This window comes from Cyanistes caeruleus, chromosome 4, assembly GCF_971803275.1.
Source record: "Cyanistes caeruleus chromosome 4, bCyaCae1.hap1.1, whole genome shotgun sequence".
NCBI classification, from domain to species: Eukaryota; Metazoa; Chordata; class Aves; order Passeriformes; family Paridae; genus Cyanistes; species Cyanistes caeruleus.
The window spans coordinates 62,704,540-62,729,291 of NC_141704.1; the positions used below are offsets into that span (position 1 = coordinate 62,704,540).

Below are 24,752 nucleotides of genomic sequence, written 5' to 3' on the forward strand. Positions count from 1 at the left end.
TACCCAAACCTTAGATAAGTATATTTGTTTTTCAAACAAATATTCCTGTTAATCTTGAGGAATTAAGCAGAGAGTGCAGGGCACAATTGCACTTGAAATTTTGCTTCCGGCTTCTGGGAAGGTGAGGAAGGGTCCTTGCATCCTGTTGCCTTTGCCTTGAGGAGAAGGAGGGTGGGAAAAGGCTTAGTGGTGCCTGAGTTGCACTGTTTACAGCTGACTGAATTGCAAGGGATTAGGAACTTCTTAATGAGTTGGGAAGTGAAAGCCGTATGCTTGGTTATTTGGAAGTTGAAGAAATACATCTGTTTTGACACAAAATAAAATGCATCAAGGTGAGAAAAATGTAAGTAATGGTACCTTTTAAAAATTCTTAAGCACCTTTTTTTAAAAAATCTTTTTATGCTTAAATTTTGTTATGAACTAAATATGAAGACACATTGGGACGAGGTTGATAATTTCACCATAACGAGCAGATGTAAGATATTCATAAATACTGAAATGTTACTGTAGAACTTGTCATAAAAACTACTTGAACTGCCTTTAAAAGGTGTTTTTTTCCTTGAGAGATTTGACAGGCTAAAGAGAATTTTCTTAATCTCTGCAAAAATGTAAGTCAGATTGAATCAGGTTAGCAAAAGTACCTAATTAGCTTTTTTTTTTATGAATGGAGAAGATGAGGGAGAGATGCAAGTGATGTCCTAGTATTGAGTTCTATTTGTTTTTTCTGTCTTGCCCCCAATAAGAATATTTGCATAAAACAGAAGCCAATGACTGACATAACCTACTTCATCCCTTAATTCCCTGCTTATGAAAAATACAAGCCTAACTCTACCAAAGTTTAAAGCACTTACTAAAATTACATTTCAGATGTCTTGGGCTGTGCATAAATTGTTCCTTTTCTAGGCCACTAGCACTCTTGTTAACTGAATTTGCCAGGAAAAAGATACAAACCTGGTGCTCAATTATGAGGGTCATTTCTCTGGACAGCTGGTGCTTGTGTATCTGTAGATAAGGCTATGGCTTATTTGCCTCAAGCAGAATTTCAGATGAGAGCTTAGTTTGTGTTGTGTTGGTTTGGTTTCTTAAAAAGACATTTAGCAGAGTAGTTAATGTGCTGCAAAAACATTTCCTGTGGCTTGTGAACTTTTGAGGAGGATAAAAAAGGGAGAAAATACTTTTGTAGGCCTTCCTTTGTGCATTGTTTCATTTGAACATAATTGCATTCAGAGTCTGGAGAGATAGGTGTACTGTAAGCTTCTGTCTTGGACAGTGGTGCTGCCATGGGAGAACTACACAGGTGCAACAAGTGCCTTGGAAGTAAAACTCTTTCTGTTGGAAAAAAACTTTAGAAATAAAGCCTGTGCCACACATAAGAGGGGTGAAATCAGCTGTGGATGTCTGACTCTGTTATTTGTTGTGGCTTTTTAGAGAAGTCTCTTTGCAGATCCCTAGTTCAAAGCTATGGCCTTAGACATCGTTCTGCTTTCTGCTGGTTTGGCTTTTAGGAGGGCCAAGGAGCCTTTAGCACTGCTGAGATTTTGTAGAGAGAAAATCCATGCTCTGAAATGCTCAGAGTTGTAGGGAGAAGCATCTGCATGAGCCAAGTGGCAGTGGGATCCTTCCTCAGGTATAAAGGGGATGAGAAGATTTTGGAGGCCATATCAAATAAGTGGTAGCCTGAACTTCCTATTTTGTGCTGTTTGCAATAATGGAGCAAGGCTGCTATGATTGAATTTTGAGTCCTAGAGCAGGACAGTGATGCACTGAGCAGAAAATGAATCTTGATGACTTTTAATACCACCAGCTGATGAAATGAGTAATTAATATCATAAGGTTTTAAAATGTGATAGAAAAGACTCAGAGCTTCATTGTATTTCCTGACTAACATCAAAATATATTATTCTTCAATGTTTGGCTGTAAGTTTTGACTTGTAAATGGTGACCTGAGTAAGACCACAAAGGTCCTTAGAATTAATCAATTATACTGCCACTTTCATGCCAGTAGTGCCTCTATGATACAGTTTTTGTTCAGAAAAAAAAGAACACTATTTTAATAGTATGTGTATAAAAAGGTGTTACAGATTGAATTTCAGGAAAAATTGCTGCAAGAATCTGGACTGAAATTCTGAAAATATGCTAAAAGGTAAAACAGTTCATACAGATTCTTCAGCTTTTCTGAGATAACCTGAATTGGGCCTGTAATGAAGAACTGGAGGGCAGTAGTAGTAAATGAAATAAATATTCTAGGCAGAGCTCTAGGATGTGTTCTGACAAGGTCAAGATGCCTGAGTGGATGTGTGAAATGTTCCCATTTCAGTCCCCTTTCAGTTGTTTTACACTGAAGAGAAGGGCAGCTTTCAATCATCAAAATTATACAGGAAGTTCTGTATAAGTCTCTTAATTTTCTTGGCAAGAAATTGTCAGTGGAAACTTAAAACAGAATATTGAGAATATTTATTATTATCTAGTTGATGGCTCTTGGGTAGGTTACTCTTGGGCATCAGCCTGTTGACCTGCCAACAGGTGCAGTGCATAACTAAGATTGCTGTGCCATGGGTGGTGAAAGCATTGCACTGTTACATACCATACCACACAATAATTCTCATCACAGAAAATGGCGTGCTGGGGATTTAAGAGATGTCAGCAATCCAGTTTACTGGTACAGTTATGTGAGCACTAGATGGGGCTGTTACTTCACTTATTTTTTTCTGGAAATTCATGGACACACCCCTGTGACAGGAAATAAAGGTGTTGCAATGTGCGCTATCTGGGCTCTGCTGCAGGCTCTAGCCGGGCTGAAATAGGGTAGCTGGGGAGTTATAACTCAGTGAATAAATAAAGGGGAAAAAACCCAAAGTATAAATATCTTGCTGTATAGATTTTCTAGGAATAAGCATTGCTGCCTATCCCTAACTTTTTGCTTGGAATAATCACATAACTGGGTAGAAAATCTTAGGGAGAAGACCTACTCGTGGGAATGTCAAGTGTAGAGATGAAAGTTGTTCTTATCATTTGTACCCCTAGACATACTTGGTGCCACAAACAAAAAAAAAAATAACAAAACAAAAGGAACCCAACAAAGTTAAATTGCCTACATATTTTTTACTTCAGCGTATAAACATTGTCTGAATTTAGATCAAAGAACTATACAGCCTAAAAATTGGCAAACTTTTGGGGATCATTTAGATGTGATTTAAATCATTAAATACCTCTTCAGAAGTGATGGAGCAAGCTCTCAATTGCTTCATAGTGCTTGCTTCCTAGTTAAAAGAGACTGATTTTAATAAAAGGGAAGATCCTTAAAACTTACTGCACTGACTTCCATCTCTGGTAAATTACTGATCTATGTATAACCGCAAGGTGCTGCTCTTAATCCACATCCTAACTAAAAAAGTAATTTTTTTTGGTAGTTTTCTACAATTGCACAGTAAAAACATACAGAGATAAGCATGTTCTATAACATGGTTAGTTTGGTTTCTGTAGCAATGCCACCACACACACTGTAGTCTATTATGGTAAAAAAAATTTATTGCATGCTAGCTTCAGAGGGTTTGAGACGAACAATCTTTCTGGGGAAACCAGTTCAAAGAAATGGTTAAAAATCTGATGAAAGAAGATGAAACACCTATAGATGATCTATCTAAATAATAAAACTGTGTAACTGAACACTTAGATGATAATCCTAAATAAAACCAACTCAATCTATCTGCCAATCTAGAATTTCACCTGTGTTTCATTTTGAAGAAGAAGCAAGGCATAGGCTGGCACAATGCCACTGTATGGTCCTCTACAGCATCCCTCCAGTTTCTTCAGGTCTCAAAGAATTCCAGTTAAACTGACCACAGAATGAATATGATCTTCCAGGGAAGAGGACAGAGGGTCTTTAAATTGTGTGTGCAAACACTACTAGGATTACTGATGGGCATCATGCAAATAACACATTGCTGCTTTTTACACTCAGCTATACAAAGCTATATGTGTAATCTTATTAAAATACATCCACAGACATTGACAAATGAGTTCTTAGCAAGAGGAAAGAAAATCCATTTCCCACAGTGCCTGTGAAATCTTCACAGCTGGGAGAAAAAAAGGACCTAAGTGATTTTCCAAGGGATGTTGTTCTGCCAGCATGACCAAGTTCAGTTTATTCCTTTTTTTGCCCATCACCTCTAGATTCCGTTAGAACGTCTTGCCATTTCTTTTCCATCTGCTCTTTGCATATCAGGAAGACATCTTTCAAGTGCTGCATGGCGTTGTGTAGGTCTGGGTCGGTCCGGATAGCTACACAGTCATAGGCCATCTGGGCTGCACACACTGCAAACACAACAGGTATTATTTCCTGGCTAGGAAAAAGCAATGGCTGATTCAATAAATAAATTCAATAAATAAAATTAATTATTATCAGTTCAGATCTCAGAGAAGGCTGGAAAATAAAATGGAAACTGCCTACAGTAATACTGAAGTTAAATACACTGTTCAGTATTATTTCTTTATAAATGTATCAAAATAGTTCATAATGGAAGAACACTGATGTAAATTATGAAACGGGGATGGACACTTCACCTAAAAATGACAACAAAATAGTTAATCAAATGGAAAGGGTTAAGGCACTGTTTTAAAATATATTAATATTATATAAGGAATCCTCCCTTCAGACCAGTTACAGCTTGTGTGAGGTGAGGAAGAGTAAGATCACGAAGACTGCAACAGAGATGAAATATTTTAAGGACAGCTTAAGTAATGAAATTGATCTTGAAATAATCAGTAACTTAAATAATGAAATTGATTTTGAAATAATGAGTATCTGATAACACTGAGCAAATAGTTTTAGCAATTATGTACACTTATGTACTTTCCCTTTTATTTTACCAATAATTCACTATAGTACACTGACCTGAGAGGTGTTACATATCCATTTTCCCGAATTCTCATTTTATATACTGTATTTTAATAACTGTATGTTAAACATCTTAGTAGTATTTCTGTTTTTAACTAACACTCTGAACTAAGCATCCATCACCTATTGATTTTTAATTCTGAGCCATCAGAACTGCCTAAATTATTTGCACGCTTTTTCACAATTAAGAGCACAAGGGCCTTAGTTGATGGTGATTGCTTTAATTGTATCTCTATCACACAGAAATTTACAGAATAAATATAAAAAATAAATCTTCAGTGTCTCTAGTATGAAAATCCATATAATTCTTAATAAAAACCTCTACCGGTTTGTTTTTCCATTTTCTCCATAAGTTCTTCCATGTCTGTTTTGAAGATCTCCACCTTGTTTCCCCTGTTATCATAGTTTCCTTCCTGAGATTCTGATTCAGCCATCTATAAGGAAATGAGGAATTTCCTACTTTATTTTACTCTAAAGTCAGTTGATTTTTGCAGCTGAGACAAAGTAACATTGCAATAAAAAATAAAATAAGAGCATATACATTTTAGATTTACATGTGAATTCAGCAAGAATCTGACCTTAAGGTTACTGGTCATCATCTGTATGCTGCATATTATTTGTGATCCATTTTGAAATTAAGTAGAAAGAATTAGCTCATATATACTGTGCTTGTGAAAAATAAAGATTTTTGGTATCAGTAAGATAAAAGACCATTGTGTCAAACCCTTCACTAGCAAACATCATTACCCTGTTACAGTTGTCTTCCAGCTTCTCCCCAAATACTCTGATCCAGAGCAACTCTTTATTTTCAAAGTTAGTTGTAAAACCCCCAGTAATAACCAGTATTTATTACACAATTGCAGGCTCCAGCCACGTTAAGTACAAACACTAAGTTCTGTCACTACAGAGGCAGATAAATGATTGCAACTAACCTCTGTTTAGTGAAATTCTAGGATGTAAAAAATGCTCGGGGCGAAAATGGAGTTTTAGAACTTCAGCGTTCACCGAAAATGTGACACAAAGTATTGCCTTTAATTTCCTTTAATGAAAACCATCAGTGGATGGGACGGACTGTTAAGAGAGAGACGGAGACGCTTCGGCGCACTGACTTTATACATCACACTGCATAGCTTTTATCCAATGCTTTCTCAGGCTCAGTGGGTATCCGTTTTCCGGGTGTTATTGCCGGTATTTGCGGAAGGAACGCGACGGGTGGTTTGTAATGGCTTTACAGCATTTTAAACCGGTGCCAAACCTCAGACGCTGGGTGTTCCAAGTGTCTCTTCATACAACGAGGTAAAACTGAGATTAACCGGGAAGCTCCCTTGCCCCGGAGCCCTTGGAGAGCCCAAACTCCGGTGCTGTCCTACACCATGGGCACCCTTCGGCCGCCGCCAGGGCCGCGTTCCCCGGGGACCAGGGGACGCGCCACGGCCGCCCTCACGGAGAGAGCGGGCGGTAACGGGACACCAAACTCCGCCCGGCGGCCGTGCCGCCCCTCGCGCCCGCTCATTGCCCAGGCTCGCGACCCTAGGTTGATTGTGTGTTTCACGAAAACAAACGCTTGGGAGAGTTCGGCGGCCCAGGGCAGGACGCGGTTGGCGCTCCGCGGCGCCGGGCTGTAGCTGTGTCCTGGGACAGTGTCCCGGCTCCGTGTCCCGCTTGTCCTTCGCTTCCAGCGCCGCCGCGGCCGGCTTTGTGCGACATCACAGACAGAATCACAGAATCAGTAGGTTTGAAGAGACCTTCAAGATCATCGAGTCCAACCCTAACACATGTCCTAACACCCCAACTAGACCACGGCACGGAGTGCCACAACCAGTCTTTTTTTTAAAACACATCCAGGGAATGGTGACTCCACCACCCCCCCGGGCAGATAATTCCAGTACTTTATTACTCTTTCTATAAAAAAACTTTTTCCTAATATCTAACCTATATTTCCCTTGGCACAGCTGAAGACTGTTCTCTTGTTCTGTCAGTGGTTGCCTGGAGAAAGAGACTCTCAGGAAGTTGTAGAGATGATAAGGTCACCTCCGAGTCTCCTTTTCTCCAGGCTGAACAAACCCAGCTCCCTCAGCCATTCCTCACAGGGTTTGTGTTCCCAGCCCCTCACCAGCCTCGTTGCCTCCTCTGGATGCGCTCAAGCGTCTCAACATCCTTCCTGAACTGAGAGGCCAGAACTGGACACAGCACTCATGGAGCGGCCTCACCGGTGCCAAGTACAGGGGAAGAAGGACCTCCCTGCTCCTGCTGGCCATGCTACTCCTGATCCAAGCCAGGAGCCATTGGCCTTCTTGGCCACCAGGGCACACTGCTGGCTCATGGTCGGCTGGCTGTCACCAGTACCGCCAGGTCCCTTTCTGCCTGGGCACTGTCCAGCCACACTGTCCCCAGCCTGTAGCACTGCAGGGAGTTATTGTGGCCAAAATGCAGGACTTGGCACTTGGACTTATTAAACGTCATCTTATTGGACTCCGCCCATCCATCCAATCAAGCCGTATGTGTGGTCTGGGTAGTTTCCACGTGTGCAACAGCTGTCCTACAGATAAAGGGGGTGGTCATGTGAATGAAACTGCCAATCTGCTGTTTTTCAGTGTGCTTAATCATAAGGAAAATGCAGAGAAGGATAGAAGACGTTAAACACGGTCCCGGGCCGGGCCTGCTGGACAGCGCGACGTCCCTTCCCCCTTCCCGGGGCGGTGCCCGTCCCCGGCGGCCGGAGCAGGGGAGGTCACACTCGCCAGGCCCACGGCCCCGCCTGCTGCACGGGCCTCCTCCGCCAGCCCATCCCTCACCGCCCCGGAGCGAGCCGCAGGAGTTGAAGGCGTGGCTAGAGGGCTGCGGGAGACAGCCTCTGGTGGTTTTAGGAACTTTCCTGAAAGAAACGCAGAAGGTACATGTTAACCCTTAAGTTTGAAAGCTGGGTGGTGCTTCTGCTCCTTTTCTCAGGGAGTCTCTCCCTGCCGGCGGGATAGAGGGAGACGTCAGACCAGGGCCGGCAATGACAGCATAACTAGCAGCAGGTTCACAGCTAAATAGAGTAGGTTTATATCGGATATAAGGAAAAATTCCAATGAGGGTGGTGAAAAGTTGGAACAGGTTGTCTTGAGAAAGTTGTGGATGCCCATCCCTATAAATATTTGGGGTCAGGCTGTATGGACGAAACGGTTGGGGGTTAGAACTGCATGGTCTTTGAAGGTCCTTTTCCAAACTGTTTTGTGATCCCATGATGTTTGCTTCATTAAAAAAATACAAAAAATTGAAGGAGGTATTTGCAGGACTAGGCAAAATTAAGTTAGAATTCTTCTGGAGAAAGATCAGCAGGACTCAAAATAATAGATAGGAATTACCTGGTTTATAGCAGAGTGAGAATCAAGTCCTATTTCTGAATTCTAAATAACAAATACTGCAGGGCTGAACTGAAAATCACAATAGAATTGCCATTAAAAAAAATTAGACTTTTAGTTTTTCTTGATTAAGAAAACCTGCTACTTTGAGAGGCAAAGCTCATGAGGCAAAGCAGATGCTTAGGATAATGATGGGAGGTTTTTCACTTTTAGATCATTCCTATGCTGTGCCATGTTGTGCTTATCTGCAGAAACTACGTCAAGGGTGTTTGTTCTAGAAATGTGCTGCCCTTCCTCTGCATGGCCCCTTCCCCAGCCACATCCTGTTCTTTCCCACAGTGTGCTATTACCTACAGTTCTTGGTTGGGTCTGCAGCCACCTGACTGTTGTTGTTTGAGACTTACACATTAGCCCATTTTTGTCTGAGTCTCTACACCTCTGTGGGCTTAAGTTGACCAAAAGATCAGTCACAGTCTATCAGCTGTAAGCCACAGTTTTAAGTCTTAGAATGTGAAAGTAGGTCAAGAACCCATCTTGAGGCTATGGTGCAGCAGCTGTGTGTGGTTAGGATGGTTTCTAGGTGTGCTACAGCTGTCTTGGAGATAAAGAGGATGGTCATGTTAGTAAAACTGCCAGTTTGCTGCCTTTCGAGTTAGGCCTTTTTGCATAAGGCAAAAGCAGAGAAGTATAGAGGAAGTTAAACAGGCAATGTTTTCTTTCTGGATGCACATACAATACAAGACATAGCAGGAAAAGTCTGTTTCTCACAGGACAACAAATCACTTCTGCCACTTCAATAAACAATGAAGAGGCTTGTTGATGAATGAGGAGGATTATATAGGCTGAAGCTTGAACTCTGAACCATTAAAATATCTTATCCAACCAGTCAGACTGGGAGCACAACAGAGACACTGGTGGGGGAAATTAAAAGCTGCAGCCATTTCTGCTTTTGCATATGCTTCCCCTGAATATTTAACTCTTTGCCTTTCACACTCTCCTGCACAGCAGGGAGGTGTAGAAACTGGAAGAAGGAGGAAGATCTTCAGTTGTCATATTTTTAAACAGGAATCTGAATAGGTTTTCCTCCAGGTTCTGTTGAGGAAGGTGCCTATGGAATGTACCTAATTTCAGTAAGTAACTCATTTAAATGAGGAACTGTTATTTGCATTTTACCTACTATTTAATGGAGAATTAAGTATAAGACAGATTGCCTGCTCCTTTGTGGAGGAAACACTGCAGAGAGCAAGTTAGTACAGAATGAGAGGAAAGCTGAAACCAGAGTGTAAGCCTACGTTCTGCAGTTGTAATGATCTTTATAATTCAAGAAAATTTTGAGTCTAGAAGATGTCTTTCCTGGTTTCTCAGGGGATAAAAAACCATATTGCAGGACTATTTTGCTGCTACTATTTTGCCCACTCCTGCCAATGTCTGTAGAGAGATCAAGCAATGAAAAATTCACTCCTGGCTTTCATCATTTTGTACACATGGGTAAATGCCAGCTGGAAGAATAATACTAAGGATAAGTCTCTCTTAAATTAACTATTGTCTTTTGATGCCTGAAAGTATTGATTGTGAAAATTAAAATTTTCCCCACAATGACATAATTATATGCAGTGACAAAATGTTAACAGGAGTAGGTGAATTTGGCTAAAAGAGTTGGCACAGATCACATCCTCTGCTCCATCTTCCCCAAGCCACCTGCATTGAGTTGCTGACTATGAAATGAAGTTTGTCTCTCAAGGACAAGTAGGTTGCATGCTGTTTACTCTTGAAATGCAACTGTCTCTCACTCCTGTGAAATAGGTTAGAAAATAATCTTGTGTACACTCATATAACCAGGACTCTGGAATCTGAAATGCTTAACACAAGATTTATCAGAGATAGGGGAGGGCAGGCCAACAACTGGCACTTGTGATTGGTTGAGAAGAAAGTCCTCAGAACTAAAATGCTGAGGTGTGATGACGATTACACCCCATGGCTGCTGAGGACACTAGCAGAGCACAGTGGAGACCCCAAGGGTATCATGGCAGGAAGAGGTCACAGGGAAATTCAGGAATATTGTCTGCTGTGGTTGGGGAGTTCAGAGTAGTGTGAGAAAAGGGCAGGGGAAAGCCAAATTTATCAAAGTTCTGGCAGAATGTATGGAGAGCCCGATCAGGAGGGACACCGAGGGGCAAGGCAGAATGTGAAAAACCCTATGTTTCTGCAGTCTGCTGTAGCATTTTTTGATATTATTATTTTATCTTGTTCTTCACTTGGAGACTGTGTTCCTGATGGAGCGCTTTTTCAGCCTGTGGAGGTTTTGTACAGATTTTTTGTTCCAAAGAGCCCATTCTTTCTAAATGTGTACCTGTAACCAGAAGCGTATGAATTCTGTTTATTACATAACCTGTCCTCTTGATCTGTATTGGTCTGCCTTTCAAACCCCACTGCAGGTGCCTGCTTGAGGGCTCTCTGCTGTGCCTGTCTCTGTAGTCAGCCCATGAGCAGCTGCGGTGTGGAAGCCAGGCAGACCCGTTCTGCAAGTGTGTGCCTTCGTGTCAGCTATGTGTTGCACGTCCCTGGAGAGACAGCTGAGGAGACCTAGAGAAGCAAAGAACCAAAGCTGGGCGGGACTGGAGTAGAAAAATCAGTGAGGAGGAATTTAGTCATAAAAAAATTAGAACCGTAGCAAGGTAATCATCAGCGTTACTGGGAGTGGCCTCACAAACTGGGAACCGGCAGCTGGAGAGCTTCAGGAAAAGACAACCGCAGGACACGGGAAGCGGTGTCATTCAGGTAAGTGAGAGAAAGTGCTTCTGGAAGCACTGTGAATATTGCCTGTTGCCTGTGAATATTTATTCCTTAAAATACTTTTATTAACATAAATGTGACCTGAATTAGAAGGTAACTTTACATGTGTGTATGTGTGCATGTACACATGTACATATGTTTACTGATTGTAGTGAAGCTACTTTTAGTCATTTCTGTGATCATAATGGTATTGGAGTTTGAGAAAAAATAAAAGAGGGATGTCTTCTATACGCTGGCAGATTTGAATGAAATAGCTCACAGGCATTTTTTAAAGAGAAAGAAATTAGCAAAATAATTAAATTTTTTATAAAATTAGTCTCAGTTCACTGAAACAGGGTGATGCTATGCATGTGTGTATAGATATGTTCAGTCTTTAGGTAAGTAATACATGCCTAGGGCTGAATTGAAAACTAATTACCATTTTACTCCCATCACTGTTGCTTAATTGTAAGGCAGTGGTGCAGATATCTAGATGTAACCCAAAGTGGTGCAGATATCTAGATTGTCCTGTGTTAACCTGTGTGTGCATGAGCTACTGATTAAAATACAAACAAAATCTATGCTAAATCCATCAAGAAACATTCAGAACTTGGGAAACTGAAACTAAAGTTGTCTACACTGCTTCAGGTGGCTGTGAATTTATGAAAGCAGATTTATGTTGGGTTTCTTAAACCATTAAGCAGCATTGTGATGTCATGCAGTATTTTCATCACATAGTAAGTTTTTCACAAGAAGAGCTATATATATGCATGGTTCTTTGAAACAAAAATCCCTCATTCTTCTCATGTTCTGTCATGGCTTTTGCTGTCACAGTCTTTCAGAATTTCTGTATTTGTGCTGGGGTTTGATACAGGCTTAATACAGGCAGCTACCAGCAAAACCAGAGCTCAGTCAGCTGGGAGACATTTTCAAAAGTAGAGTATGATTTTGGTGTCATAAAAGGAAGCCATAGGTGATAGTGTACTGTTTAAAGTTTGGCCTCTAGACTTTTAATAGCCTGCTCATTAAGGGCTTCAGCTTAATGTAGTCTTTGTTGGTTTTTTTAAATTTTTTTAACTTATTCTTTAGATTACCTGTGAAGGATTACTTTTGCCGGCCTTAATTCAATGGGAAGATATATGTTAATTTTCCAGAAACTACAGTAGGCCATGTCTGCACCAGAAAAAATATTTTTGTCTTAATCCCCATTCAGGTCCTGTACCATTTCATACTTCTGTACTTAGATTTCCTTATGCAGTGCAAATAAATCAATTTTTGTAGATGTTCTGAGTTTAAGCACAACCTAGCACTGTAAGAACTTGCATGTCTACACTGAAACAGTCCCAGTTAGAACTAACATTTTTACCATAAAAGCACAGCAGCACTGTCCTCCTGACTCATTTCTCAGTGCTGTAGTGACTGTTAACTTCGCCTGGTTTTTTCTGCTGTATTGAAAAGGAGCTGTTTCTTCTAAGTAACCACCTGCTCAAATAGCAGCATGGGCCTCATTATTTGCTGTTTTCTCTATGATCTGGCTCTTCAAAAGTGGTCAGCCTAATTTTCTTCCACTCCCTTAATATGCTTCTGTGGCAGCTAGCTTAGGTTTGATATTCAAGTATTGCTTCTAATTTTGGACCAAGAAAAAATCTTGTGTGTCTGTATGTGATTTTTGGAACACTTTGTTTTCTTACAGGGTGTTACAGCTACCAGCTGTTTCAAAAGTGACTAATACTACTTAATCTTTATAGCTGAGACAGTGTTACAGCAAGCCACAGGATATTATTTTTAATCCTTGTTCACAAGGACAGAAGTGACTCCAGTGTGGCTGGTCACAATTTCCCATTCTGCACAATCGAAGATGCTGCTTGTTAACCCACAGGTGCCTTGCAGTGAGAGATGAGATGACTCCTCAGGCCAGGGAAACGTTGCAAAAATGTCACAGTCTGCCAGGTTGTTGAAGGTAGTCACTAAGGTCTTCTGCAGGCAGAAGAGACAGAATATGCAGTCTAACAAATGCATGGCTGAAACCTGTCAGGCTTGTTTTTTATTTGTGTGGATGCTGCTTTTAATAAACAGTGGATGTGGCAGGGGAAAAAATATTTTCATTTTCACTGTTTGCTTTACAATGGTGCTTAATTTCTCCCTTTTCTCTTACATTCAATATCCACAACTGCCCACACCTGGTGGTTTCCTGTTGTTTTGGTTCCTGCAATTCCCTGGTATTTCCACTCTCTTCCTGCTGCACAGCCAGTAGAGTGTGCTTGTGCAGAGTAGTTGCCAAAGCCTTGACTGTTGACCATGTTCAAAGGTCAGATAAAAGGGGAGGGAAATAATAAAAGCAACTGTGAAATGGTAACTGGAAAAGCTGGAGAGCAAGGTTCTGCCACTGCAAGAAATTAAGTAGAAGACATAATGATTAAGGATTTGTCTTCTGTCAGCACTGTGCTGGACTGAAGTTACTGAATTACTCAGCTGTTCTTTATGTGCCTGTAGTCATATTACAGCTGGTCCTCACAATGGGTGCATGAAAAACAAGTGTAAGATTATTTTTATAATAAAGTGGTATGCAGTAAACGTGGGACAGGATGTTTGGAGAAATAACTGCATTAAGTCCATATCAGCTCCTAGCACTTTTTAAAGTGTCTAATGAAGATCCAGATGAATCTTAGCCTTTATTTTTGTCGTATTTAATTAACCAGCTGTTTCTTTAGATCTTTAGCTAATCATTACACAAGGATTTACATGTTTGCACTGATGATGGGAGCTGGTGGTAGCTCACAAATTAGACATATTCAGGGGCAAAACTGTATATTTGCTGTGAATATGAGCAACTTACTCTCCTGAACATGGCAGGAGCAAGCAGCAGACAGCTTCTGTGTGGGCAGTATTCAAGCTGTCTGTTCCCATATATTCCATGGGCATGTTAAGTCTTGATATTTCTCTTTCTTTTCAGTCTTAACCACAAAGTTTGTCACTCAGGCTTCTTAAGTCAGCCCTGGAACTTTAAATAGCATAATTTGAGCTTGATGAGAACTTTAAGGACATAAAATATAAGAGAGGATTGATTATTTTAGGGCGGATCACCTTCCTGGTTCCGTTTACCACACTACCATGTGAATGCTTCTGCTATTGCTATGGCTGGAAACAAAATGCCATCTTTCCACAAGTGTTCATCCTGTTGGCAAATGTGTACAGAGGAGCAGTGTTGGTGTAGGATGGGGGCTAATTAACCTGTCACTGCTACTAGGCTGTGGAACTGCTGTGCCACATGCTGTGCACCAAGTAGTCTGCTAGGAGCAGTTTGCAAGTGCTGGTGACTGTAGTTTAACTTCTGATAAGGTTTTGACTTGTATTTCCCATTGTCTAAGAGCAGCTGCTTCTGCTGTTTTTAGGTACTGTGGTCTTCACTGTTTATTTAGCTTTGACACCAAGATTTGGGTTCAGGTTGAAGGTCAGAAGGCTCTGCAGAGGGATCTGGACAGACTGGATCCATGGGCCCAGTCTGGTGGTCTGAGGGTCAGCAAGGCCAGGTCCTGGGTGCTGCCCTTGGCTCGCACCAACCCCTGCAGCTCCAGGCTGGGGCAGAGGGGCTGGAAAGCTGGGAAAGACCCTGGGGGTGCTGGGGACAGCAGCTGGACAGGAGCCCAGGGGGGCAAAAGGCCAAAGGCACCTGGACTGTGCCAGCCGTGGTGTGGCTGCAGGGCCAGGGCAGTGACTGTCCCTGTGCTGGGCACTGCTGGGGCCACACCTCAGATCCTGGGGCAGCTTGGGAACCTCAGGACAAGATGGACATTGAGGGGCTGGAGCGTGTCCAGAGAAGGGAATGGAGCTGGGGAAGGGTTTGGAGCACCAGGAGGGGCTGAGGGAGCTGGGAAAGGGGCTCAGCCTGGAGAAAAGGAGGTTCAGGGGGAACCTTCTGGCTCTGCACAACCCCCTGACGGGAGGGGACAGCTGGGGCTCTGCTCCCAGGGAACAAGGGACAGGACAAGAGAAAATGTACTCAAGCTGTGCCAGGGGATGTTTATATTAAATTAGGAAAAATTTCTTTGCTGAAAGTCATTAAACAATGGGATAGGCTGCTCAGTGAAGTTGGTAGAGTCACCATCCCTGGAAATGTACAGAAAACCTGTGGAGGTGGACCATGAGGACATGGTTTAGTGGCGAACGTGGTGGTGGTGCTGGGCTGACTGTTGGACTTGATTTTAAGGGTCTTTTCCAACATTTATGATTCTGTGAATTCCAGTGAGTGGAATTCAGTCTGTGTAAAAGAATATTGAAAAATCCAGTGGAATAAATAAGCTGACATTTAGTTGAAATTGCACAAATTCTCTAGTGCAAATTCTAAATCGAGGTAACACAGTGTATGTGTGCACATGATCTAGATAGCACTGATCTTGGTACAGTGTTAACACACAGGCAAGGAAAATCAGAATGCTAGTGAGGTACAGATTTTGAACTTTTTAAGATATTTTTGTTTCCTTTATCCTGTCTTGGTACTGGGAAAATGTCTTCATCTAATAGAATAAGTAGTTGAGCACTGTCAGTAGTCCTGCTCTGTGTTGGGTATGCACATGAACATGCTAGTTCCACATAATTTTCATGTGTCTCCCAGTGCAAAAAATATTAAATATATAATGTGAGTTCTCTGGATTTCTGAGTTACCATTCTCCTTGTGAAGACAGGAATGTAAGAACTGCAATGATGTTACTGTTAGACAAGTAAGTTGCAGAAACAGCCTAGTACGGGAATTTATTTGGTGTTGGCCTGAAAAGTAGCACTGAAAGGCGCTTCAGAATTACCTTACTGAGAGAAACTTTGTTTTCTGCTTGCTGAGTATTGTGAGAGGAAAGAGACATGTTGTGTAAGTGGGCTTCTGTAATCAAGCTTTTCCAGTGATAACACCCCAATAAGCAACCACAGCACATGGGAGTGCCAGGGCAAATAAAGCACCAGTGACTGCCAATGTTTTCATTCCTGGATCCCCTGATTCTGCCTTGAGTATGGTTGGAAAACATGAGTGCCACCCACTGGCATCACTGCTGGGATATGCATAAAGAGTAGGGAGGAATCTTTTTTACGGACAGTGACCAGTGTAGACATGGCTGTTGCATCAGAGTTTTTTCCATGGATCTTTGTTGCTCTCTCCGTAAGCACAAATTGGGGTGTGTGCTTTTGTGTGCCTGTGCATGCATGGTGCTTAAATGTCAGTGTGCATTTCTAGTAAGCACCTGTACAAAGCCCTTAGCAAGTCTTAAGATGGAGCTTGGACTGTTCATGACTTCGATTATACAATATGATTGCTGGTTAATGATCCTGAAGTCTTTGTGTACCTGAGGATGAAAGAAGCCAGGACTGGCCCTGTGTTATGTGTGTGCGTGTGTTAAAGCTGAAGCAGGTTGTTTTTGTGTGCTTGCTTTCAGAGTGTACCTGAAAAGCTTGGTATTATTGCTGTGTTATTACTCCTTTGACTGGATTCCTAGTGTAGCAGCACCTTGGAACCAGGTAAATCTGTTAGCACATTAAGAATTAAATTAAATAAAAAAAGGAAATAGACTTTTTGTGATACCTTAAAGCACAGATATATTCCGTTTCCTTCTCTCTGCTGCCTCTATTGTGCAATTGATAAAGAATAATTTCACTCATTAGTTTTAAACATGAGAACAAACTGTTAAATGTTTCATCACCAAATTCCATGAAATCAATGCCCTATACTTGCCATTGAAGTTAATTGCCTGAAACTCAGAGTCAAAAATGAAGTAGGTGCTTCCAGGATAAAAGTCACAATTCCTATAAAAGGTTCTAGATGATACTGTTTGCAAAGCTGTTAAGTCTTACATTTTAGCAATGTTCATAAGAAGTAGAGGCTAAACAAGGTGCATGCTTGTACAGGCTCTGGATTTTCATCTACAAATGCAGAAGAGGTACAGATGCTGTGCTTCAGAATACCTACAAACTTGGCAGTGCTCAGAAGTTTGTACCAGAGAACCCTAATGACGAGTCTTTTTTCTCTTTCTCTTTGTAGAGCAACAAGTAGGAGTTGTGGCAAGGACTGTAGTCAAGGATGACATTTTCTATGCATGCTGCTGACCTGTTCACTTGTAATGGATCGGAAGATAAAATTCTGAGCCATTCTGGCATCTAGAAAATGTGTTAGCTAGGAGAGTATTAGATGTTCTCTAAATATAATTAAGTTAATATCTATGGATTTTTGTACATATGCCAGCCTTTAGGCCTAGGGGTCCTTATTTGCTTGTGGAGCACTGTAAAACAAGCTTAACTCTAAATTCTCTCTGGTCATACAATGCATCATACATGAGATGTGATAGTTCATGTCCTATGTCATTCTCTAAGCCTTCAAATCCCAGTACTGCTTCATGCAGCCACTGATTATAAGGGGTAGAAAGCTCCCTATTCACATCACTTGTTGCTTCATCATCATTATTCTTTCTCCTAATAAATTTTGTTATTATTCTTTATGTCTATGCAGGAAGTGGGGGTTGGAGACCTGCTTGATTGTAGCTGAGCATGGCAGTGGATGTGAAAGGATTCTCACGGATGCTGCTGGAGTGCAATAACAATGACAAGCTGTGTGGTAAGATTCACACACTCCTTTAATAAGGTTTCACATGCTGGGCAGGAAGGCCAGCTTCACTAAAAAGTGTGCCAAGCCCTTTATCCTCCTCTACCTGCATCCCAGCCCACACAAGAAAAATTTGATAGAGCTTTCCCTACATTGTATTTCAGGGGAGAAATGTTTATGAGGATGAAGTCTCTGTGGCAGGATTAATCTCCCATAATTTCAGCCATTTTAGAGAATTCCTACTTTGAATGAGGTGTACAGCAGGCATTAAAGATTCCTTGCAGCTTCCCAAAGGACCAGTTTTGTGGGATTTTGATTTCATGACTTTCTGCCATCTTTGGGAACTGATAAAATGGTCTCAACCACCTCCAAATCTGGGGACAGGAGAAAGATAGTTACCTTCACAAGCCTTGCTAATTGCAGTGTCTTCGAATGAAACTCCAAAGGAGACGACACGCAGTTTTCTTTAAAATGCTCTGTGTAATTTTACTGGAGGGAGCTGGAGCTGTAATTGAACTTAATGACATCGCAATATCCAGCTTTCCTGCTACCAGTGCTGTTTTTGTTTCACTGGTGCTTCAAATTACTACAATTCCTGGCTTCTATATTAATTATAATTATAATATATTCCTCTATATTAAAGGAATTAAATAAGTGACCTTAGGTGTGGGGAGTCTTAGCGATTCCATGCAGTTTAGGTACTCAGCACCTTTGAAAAGAAGGTGGCAGGACTAGCAGTGTTCAGCTATTCCAGAGGATGGAACAAACACTTTTGGGGTTGAAACCTACTGAAATGGATTGTTGCTACATGGTTATACAGAACCAGTGTGCTGCTTATTCCTTGGTTTTCCATTTTATTTCTCTGCTGACAGTTGTGCGTGAATATCAAATGGAAGTGATTGTTGTCCCAGTTCTCCTGGTGGGATTTTTTGTCATTGTGCTCACTGTGATCCTTTGGCTCCACTGCCGTGGCCTGCGAGCAAAGCAGGAGCAATCAGCACCAGCTAGAACCCAAGGTAAAAAAAAATGCTTCTCAACCAGAGGAAAGAGTATTGGTTTCAGTGGCCAGAAGCCAATTTTATTTCCCCATCACTTGAGCTGTTAAGAAAAATAATTTATGAGGATCCTAAGTGGTATTCAGCAATCCAGTAAATATTAGAAAATTTGGGAACCCTGATTTACTCCATTTTGCAGCAGCAGTAGTGGAAGCTGTAGTGTAGATGGAGCTGAGGAAATCTAAAGCATCATGCCATGTAGGCTGTTTAACATGCTGTGATAACATCACAAGAGCTGCAAAAGTGTATTTGTGTTATAGCCTCTTGGAGGTTGTTGCAGGGAGAGTTTTATGGGGTAGTTATGAATGACAGTAATTTTGATGTATATTATGCCTAGTTAATCCATTTTCTCTGCTGCCATTTAAGAAATTTAATTTCAAACTGCTGTCTCACTCTTCCTATGGAGACAACATGAAGTAGAACACGGACTGGTGAGGGGGTAGGGAAAGATTTATTGGTACACGTGTGGCTATGTGGAAATGAAAGTACAGTTCTGAACTAATTTGGGGTATGTAGAGGGAAACAGCCTCTTGAGCCTATATTAAGAGAAATAATTGAGAACTTGTAATGAAAGAAAATGTTCTTTGCTTGAGCACATGGGAATGAAATCCAAATGTGTCTTATCTGCAAAGGTTATGTAGTTAAATATGGGAGAAATTTTTAGACTGGCTCTGTCTTTTCATCAAATAGAGTGGGAGATAAATTCTTTCTCCTCTTCAAGGGCCAGGATAAGTAAGATACCATAACAGTTCCTTACTTCACCCTGATTTACAAAGCACTGTAGAGCAGAAATTAAAGAGCATAGAAGGATGAGCATTGCCACCTATTACAGGAGTTTGTATGTCAGGTTTTATGCATCATATGTATTTGCTTTTGTCAGTGACGAAAAAGAATCTGGAGGAACTTTGCTCAACAGAGACCTGCTACATTCAGCTGAGTGAGAGAACTTTGGCGAGCCTGTTAAATTCTGCATCCTTGACTCTGAAAGAATTAGAGATACCACGAGAGAAACTCCTACCAGACACCTTGCAGCTGATTAAAGTTGGTGCCTTTGGGAGCATCTACAGGGCTCAGTTGGAAACTGGGAGCTCTGGGAAGACTAAGACTGTGGTATTGAAAGCCTTGCAAGGTAGGGCCCGTGGCTAGGATCCACTTTGGTACAGTCTCTGTATCCCAGACATGCTGCTGGGCAGAGCATTGCCATCAGTACTGGACAAGTACAAGCTATGTTCAGTATAGTAAGTCTGAGATGCTCTTGTAGGTATGTCCTGGTAGGATTAAAGGTTGATGACCATGTTGATTTTAGCTGTCAACCTGTTCTTTGCTGCTTCCATTTGTTGTTGTTTTGTTTTTAATTTGTTTTCTTTTGTTCTTTCAGACCCAGCTAGTCCCCAGAGAGTAAAGGATTTTTTGGGAAGGATTAAATTCCATCATAATCTTGGCCGTCATGAGAACCTGGCTGAATTGGTTGGATGTTGTATAGACCAGCTCCCACTTTATATGATCATGGAAGATGTGTCTCTTGGTGACTTGCTGACATTTCTGTGGACATGTCGGAAAGTGAGTCGAAAGAAGTGATGACAGAATAGCTTCTTAAATTACATAGGTACATATCTGCCTATAAGGCACTGGAATTAGCATGAATTCATACAGCCACCAGAATTTCTAAAGTTTTAAATCATGTCTCAGTCCAAGTGCTTTTAAGAAAGCAGAGCTGTTACAACAGGGGGAAGGTCATGGTATGGTAACTAATGTGTTAAAAGCCAGGAAACAATATAAGAATGAAAGGTTGGTACCTGCACTGAAAGGAGGTCAGCTATCTAGGACATGGTGCTGTTCATTGCATATATTACTAACCTAAAAATGGCATGACAGTGACAGTGATGATATTTTCTGATGATTCCAGCCAGTAAAGGCAAGGGCTGACCCAAAGGAATTGCAGAAGGATCTTCAAAGACTGAGACACTTTTCAATAAAAAGAACAGCTGAAATTCAGTGTAATTAAAAATTAAATAATGCACAGGAAGAAGTTTCACGTATGTGAATGATGGCTTCATGTCTGCCTATTGCTGAGGGGTAAAATCTGACGGGATGAGGTCTGGTAGTATGAAAATATGCTGTCCATTGGAAATGCTAACTCAAGCTAAAAAAGAGCCCAAATGTCAGGGGAGGTTTAGATTGGATAGCAGGAAGACATTCTTCCCCCAGAGGATGGTGGGGCACTGAATGGTCACAGTTCCAAGGCTGTCTGAGCTCCAGGAGTGTTTGGACAACACTGTCAGGCACGGGGTTGGATTGTTGGGATGTCCATTGCAGGGCCAGGATCTGGACTCAATGATCCTTGTGGGTCCCTTCCAACTCAGCATATTCAGTGATTCTATGACTCTTTGTTACAAAAGGCACGGAAACAGCTCTGCTGTTACCACTGTAAATCCATCAGTCTCCTACATCTGAAACTCTAAATACAGAAAGATTGCTTCCAGTCCTGTTCAGCAAAAGGTCCAGGTGGTAGCAAATATAGCTAGTATGTGTCATGTTCAAAACAAACAAATGGAGCTGGTTCTTTATGAAGTGAGGAGTTGACTAACAGCAGTCTTGCCACTGACTGCTGTGGATATTGACCTTCTTATGAGGTCAGTTATGGAAAGTAAACTTTCAAAGGATGCTGAACATGTTGAAACCATAACCATCCCAGGAAGTTTTAAATAGACTGTATCTGTAGGCTGTAAAATAGCACAGGAAGAACATTGTGTGCTTACCTTATTCTCTCTCTCATCTCTCTCTCTCTTACTGTTACAGGTAGGGTGGTAGGAGAGATGGACTGTTAGTCTCATACCAGGTACCCAATTCATATGTTAGAAATGTGTTTTTCTGCTCATTATTCTAATTTATAATATATCTTTCTTTCACCTGTGTGGATTGTCATTCTTCACTGTTATTCTGACTAACCTATTAATTTTTTCCCCACATGTCAATTTGCCCACCAGTTGTCTCTAGTGTACTTGTCTTACGCAACACACCATCAGCATCATCCATCTATGTCCTCTTATATTTCAGTCAATTTATGAGCAATTGTGAGAAGGAGGAGCATAAGATTAGATAGATTAGAAGTAAACATTCTCCACTGTTCCACTGCTGTGGCATTTGTTTGAACCAAGGTCTCTTATTTTGTCTCTAGAATGTAATGGCAATGGATGGTGTCCCCTATGACCTCACTGAGAGACAGGTATATGAGATTGGACAGCAGGTTGTAGCAGCTCTGGTAAGTCTGCTCATGTTGGCTGCATTTTTTCCTTCCTGCTTGATTGCAACACAAATTTGCATGGTGGCTCAAGTCTTCTTGGCCTAAGAATAAAGACTTTGTTAAAATATGCTTCCATTATGTTGGTGAGCACATGTCTCTACTCCACATTGTTGAAGACAAGCATAAACTCAAGCATAAAAAAGTGAAAATTTCTAAAAATTAAATTTCCGTTTAAAATAATCCTGTTTTCCTTCTTTTCCAATTTCCCAGGCTTATCTTGAAGAAAAGAACTTGTTCCATGGTGACATTGCTGCCAGGAATGTCCTTCTTCATCACAACTTCACTGCTAAGCTCTGTGGTTTGGGCCTGGCGTATGAAACTCACACACGTGGTGCCAGCTCAGACACATGGAAAGTGCCCGTCAAGTGGCAGGCACCAGAGAGGCTCCTGAGAAAACCCCCTACCATCAAGGCAGACATGTATGGCTTTGTTTTGAGACTAGAAGTTCATCTGTCTGTCAGATCTGTCTCTTTCACTCCTTTATGTATCATTTCATGTCCTGAAGTTCACAGGAAGGCAGATCTACTTCCAGCATAAGGCTCCACTTTTATAGCTCATGCTTTCTCCTGTCTGCTGGCCATGCCTAGTTGTTCTTATCTATTTAAACCAGCAAACAAAATCACTTTGTTTTCTTTTCTTGCAGATGGTCTTTTGGAATTCTACTGTATGAAATGATTACATTAGGTAAGAAGATTGAATGCTAATTAAAAAAAAAAATACGTAAGGAAGCAGCAAATTAACAAGACCCAAAAATCTCTAATTTTAGAATGTAAAGTAGACCCATTTAAATAAGCACCCTGATTTTTTTCCAATTTGCAAAGTCTCGTCAATTCCTTTTAGACCTTCTGTTATTGTGAATTGTGATAGGAAAAAACCCAGATCTTGGTAGGGATGGAAGGCAGTCTTGCACAGAAGCTGCTCTCTGCAACCATTGCCATAGAGTTTTCTACCATTGCTTCTTTTGCCATTCCAGGTGCTCCGCCATATCCTGAGGTGCCACCTTCTGACATCTTACCATACCTGCAGAAACAGAACATTATGAAGCAGCCCTCAAGCTGCCAGCAAGCCATGTAAGCCACTTGCTTTATGGACAATTGAACATGAGGTTGGCAGAGCTAAATAGAAGTGAGACACAGGAAATTAGATTTTACATAAGATTTCTAAGTCTAGACTATACCAAGAATAACCTGATAGCTGAGGAGATTTGTGTCTGCCACATTTTATTTTGTTCTGCTGCGTAAAACCTCTGTGGCCAAAGCCTTTCTGTCCTTTTCTGGAAAGTGACACTTGTTTCTGTTTCCTTAAGAGCCCTTGCATTTTGCTGCTCCATTACTTCCTTGGAAGGTGCAGCGCTGCTGGGGAATGATTTTTCTCCTCTAAGTTATAGGGTATTCTCTGAAATGAACAAAGTATCCACAGGGAAGATCTAAGGTACATTTGTTTGCATGAAGACATGATTTCATAATTTACAGGTACAGCATCATGAAGTCCTGCTGGCAGTGGACTGCAGCTCACCGGCCTTCTCCAGCATACCTGTTGTGCTCCCTGAAAACAGCTATGAAGACCAGTAATGGGCACACAGTGCTGCAGGTGCCTGAGCCAGTGGTGCCTGAACTCTATGCTGATGTTGCTGGTGTTGATGTGTACAGCCTGGTGAGGGAATACACAATCCTCTGAAGGGTCCTTTCATACTTTGGTAAAGGAGAAAGAAGTCTCAGTGTTTTCCCTTTCTAAATATTTTTCAAGCTGAGAATGAGGTGTGTACATTGGAAGGGATCCTTTTGTTATTCAAACATCTATAAAATCTCTCCTCCATGCCAGACACAAGAAACTGTTAGCATTATTGTTAAATGATCCTGTTGGTGTCATTTGGGAATAAAGTGTTTAGGAAGCTGTAGAAAATGTAATGAGAAACTTGAGTTAAAGGAATGTTAGGTTTGTGTGCAAGGTTTTGGTGATGGGGTGGACTGCAGAGGAGACTTCTGTGAGATGCCAGAAGCTTCCCTCAGCTCCATGATGGACCTGCTGCTGGTCAAGGCTGAGCCCTTCAGCAACACTTTTAGCACCTCTGTGATTACGTATTTAAGAAAATGTAAAAGATACTGCACAATAGCAGGTGAAAGAGAGGAGTGTGACTGTGAGAGGAACAGCTCTGCAAACACACAGGGCAGGACAGAAGGAAGGGCAGGAGCTGCTCCAGGCTCCAGAGCTGAGATTCCCCTGAGATTCTGTGGTGCAGCCCATGGAGAGGCAGCTGAGCCCCTGCAGCCCCTGGAGGAGCCCACACCAGAGCAAGGGGATGCCTGAAAGAGGCTGTGACTCCAAGGGAAGCCTGTGCTGGAGCAGGGTCCTGGCAGAATCTGTGGAGAGAGGAGCCCTCATTGGAGAAAGACTGCACCTTATGGAAAGGGACTCATGCTGGGGCACGTAATGAAAAACAACCCTTGGGAAGAACTCATGTTGGAGAAATTCCTGAAGGACCTAGTTTCCTTTGGAGGGACCCCACACTGGAGCAGGGGAAGAGTGTGAGGAGTCCTCCCCGCAAGGAGGAAGGAGCAGCAGAGACAATGTGAGATGAACTGACCAAAACCCCCATTGTCCCTGCTGGATGAAAAGAGGTAGAGAAATTGGGAGTGAAGTTGAGCCTGGGAAGATGTGGAAGAAAGTGTTTCAAGATTTGGTTTTATTTCTCATTATACTTCCTAATTTGATTAGCAATAAACTAGTTTTTCCCAAGTTGAGTCTGTTTTGCCTGTAGTAGTAATTAGCGAACAATCTCTCGCTGTCCTTATCTTGA

At 41.6% G+C, this 24,752-nt stretch overlaps 2 protein-coding genes across 20 annotated transcripts; one reads left to right on the forward strand and one right to left on the reverse strand.

Moving 5' to 3' along the window:
- The first annotated feature begins 43 nt into the window (after positions 1 to 43).
- On the forward strand, positions 44 to 24,691 carry STYK1 (STY kinase 1). Of its 17 annotated transcripts, none has more exons than XM_086885214.1 (13): positions 44 to 121; positions 7,492 to 7,790; positions 10,680 to 11,022; positions 16,437 to 16,518; positions 17,504 to 17,608; positions 18,469 to 18,612; positions 19,532 to 19,780; positions 20,030 to 20,211; positions 21,830 to 21,913; positions 22,166 to 22,374; positions 22,599 to 22,639; positions 22,929 to 23,025; positions 23,428 to 24,691. In XM_086885214.1, the coding sequence occupies exons 5-13, from the start codon at positions 17,542 to 17,544 to the stop codon at positions 23,630 to 23,632; spliced, it is 1,278 nt and encodes a 425-aa protein (XP_086741340.1). In that variant the 5' UTR covers positions 44 to 121; positions 7,492 to 7,790; positions 10,680 to 11,022; positions 16,437 to 16,518; positions 17,504 to 17,541; the 3' UTR covers positions 23,633 to 24,691. The 17 variants fall into 17 exon arrangements, with proteins under 17 accessions (XP_086741340.1, XP_023782821.1, XP_086741339.1 ...); XM_086885216.1 differs by lacking the exon at positions 44 to 121 and adding an exon at positions 9,250 to 9,374 and having other exon boundaries at positions 7,699 to 7,790; XM_086885217.1 differs by lacking the exon at positions 44 to 121 and adding an exon at positions 9,253 to 9,374 and having other exon boundaries at positions 7,732 to 7,790.
- Positions 3,507 to 6,416, reverse strand: SYCE3 (synaptonemal complex central element protein 3). 3 transcript variants are annotated; one of them, XM_086885231.1, is made up of 3 exons: positions 6,007 to 6,379; positions 5,223 to 5,331; positions 3,507 to 4,314 (listed from the first exon to the last, which is right to left on the reverse strand). In XM_086885231.1, the coding sequence occupies exons 1-3, from the start codon at positions 6,013 to 6,015 to the stop codon at positions 4,145 to 4,147; spliced, it is 288 nt and encodes a 95-aa protein (XP_086741357.1). In that variant the 5' UTR covers positions 6,016 to 6,379; the 3' UTR covers positions 3,507 to 4,144. The 3 variants fall into 3 exon arrangements, with proteins under 3 accessions (XP_086741357.1, XP_023782811.1, XP_023782804.1); XM_023927043.2 differs by having other exon boundaries at positions 3,949 to 4,314; positions 5,830 to 6,416; XM_023927036.2 differs by having other exon boundaries at positions 3,949 to 4,314; positions 6,153 to 6,337.
- Positions 24,692 to 24,752: the final 61 nt, after the last annotated feature.

Excerpts from the sequence above, each read along its gene's own strand:
- SYCE3 (XM_023927036.2), bottom strand. The coding sequence starts at position 6,185 with ATGAAGAGACACTTGGAACACCCAGCGTCTGAG. Across the intron at positions 5,332-6,152 it reads TGGAACACCCAGCGTCTGAG|ATGGCTGAATCAGAATCTCA; the intron begins GTTTGGCACCGG and ends ATTTCCTTATAG. Across the intron at positions 4,315-5,222 it reads GAAAATGGAAAAACAAACCG|TGTGTGCAGCCCAGATGGCC; the intron begins GTAGAGGTTTTT and ends TTGTGTTTGCAG.
- STYK1 (XM_086885214.1), top strand. The coding sequence starts at position 17,542 with ATGGCAGTGGATGTGAAAGGATTCTCACGGATGCTGCTGGAGTGCAAT. Across the intron at positions 18,613-19,531 it reads AGCACCAGCTAGAACCCAAG|TGACGAAAAAGAATCTGGAG; the intron begins GTAAAAAAAAAT and ends TGCTTTTGTCAG. Across the intron at positions 22,375-22,598 it reads CCTACCATCAAGGCAGACAT|ATGGTCTTTTGGAATTCTAC; the intron begins GTATGGCTTTGT and ends CTTTTCTTGCAG.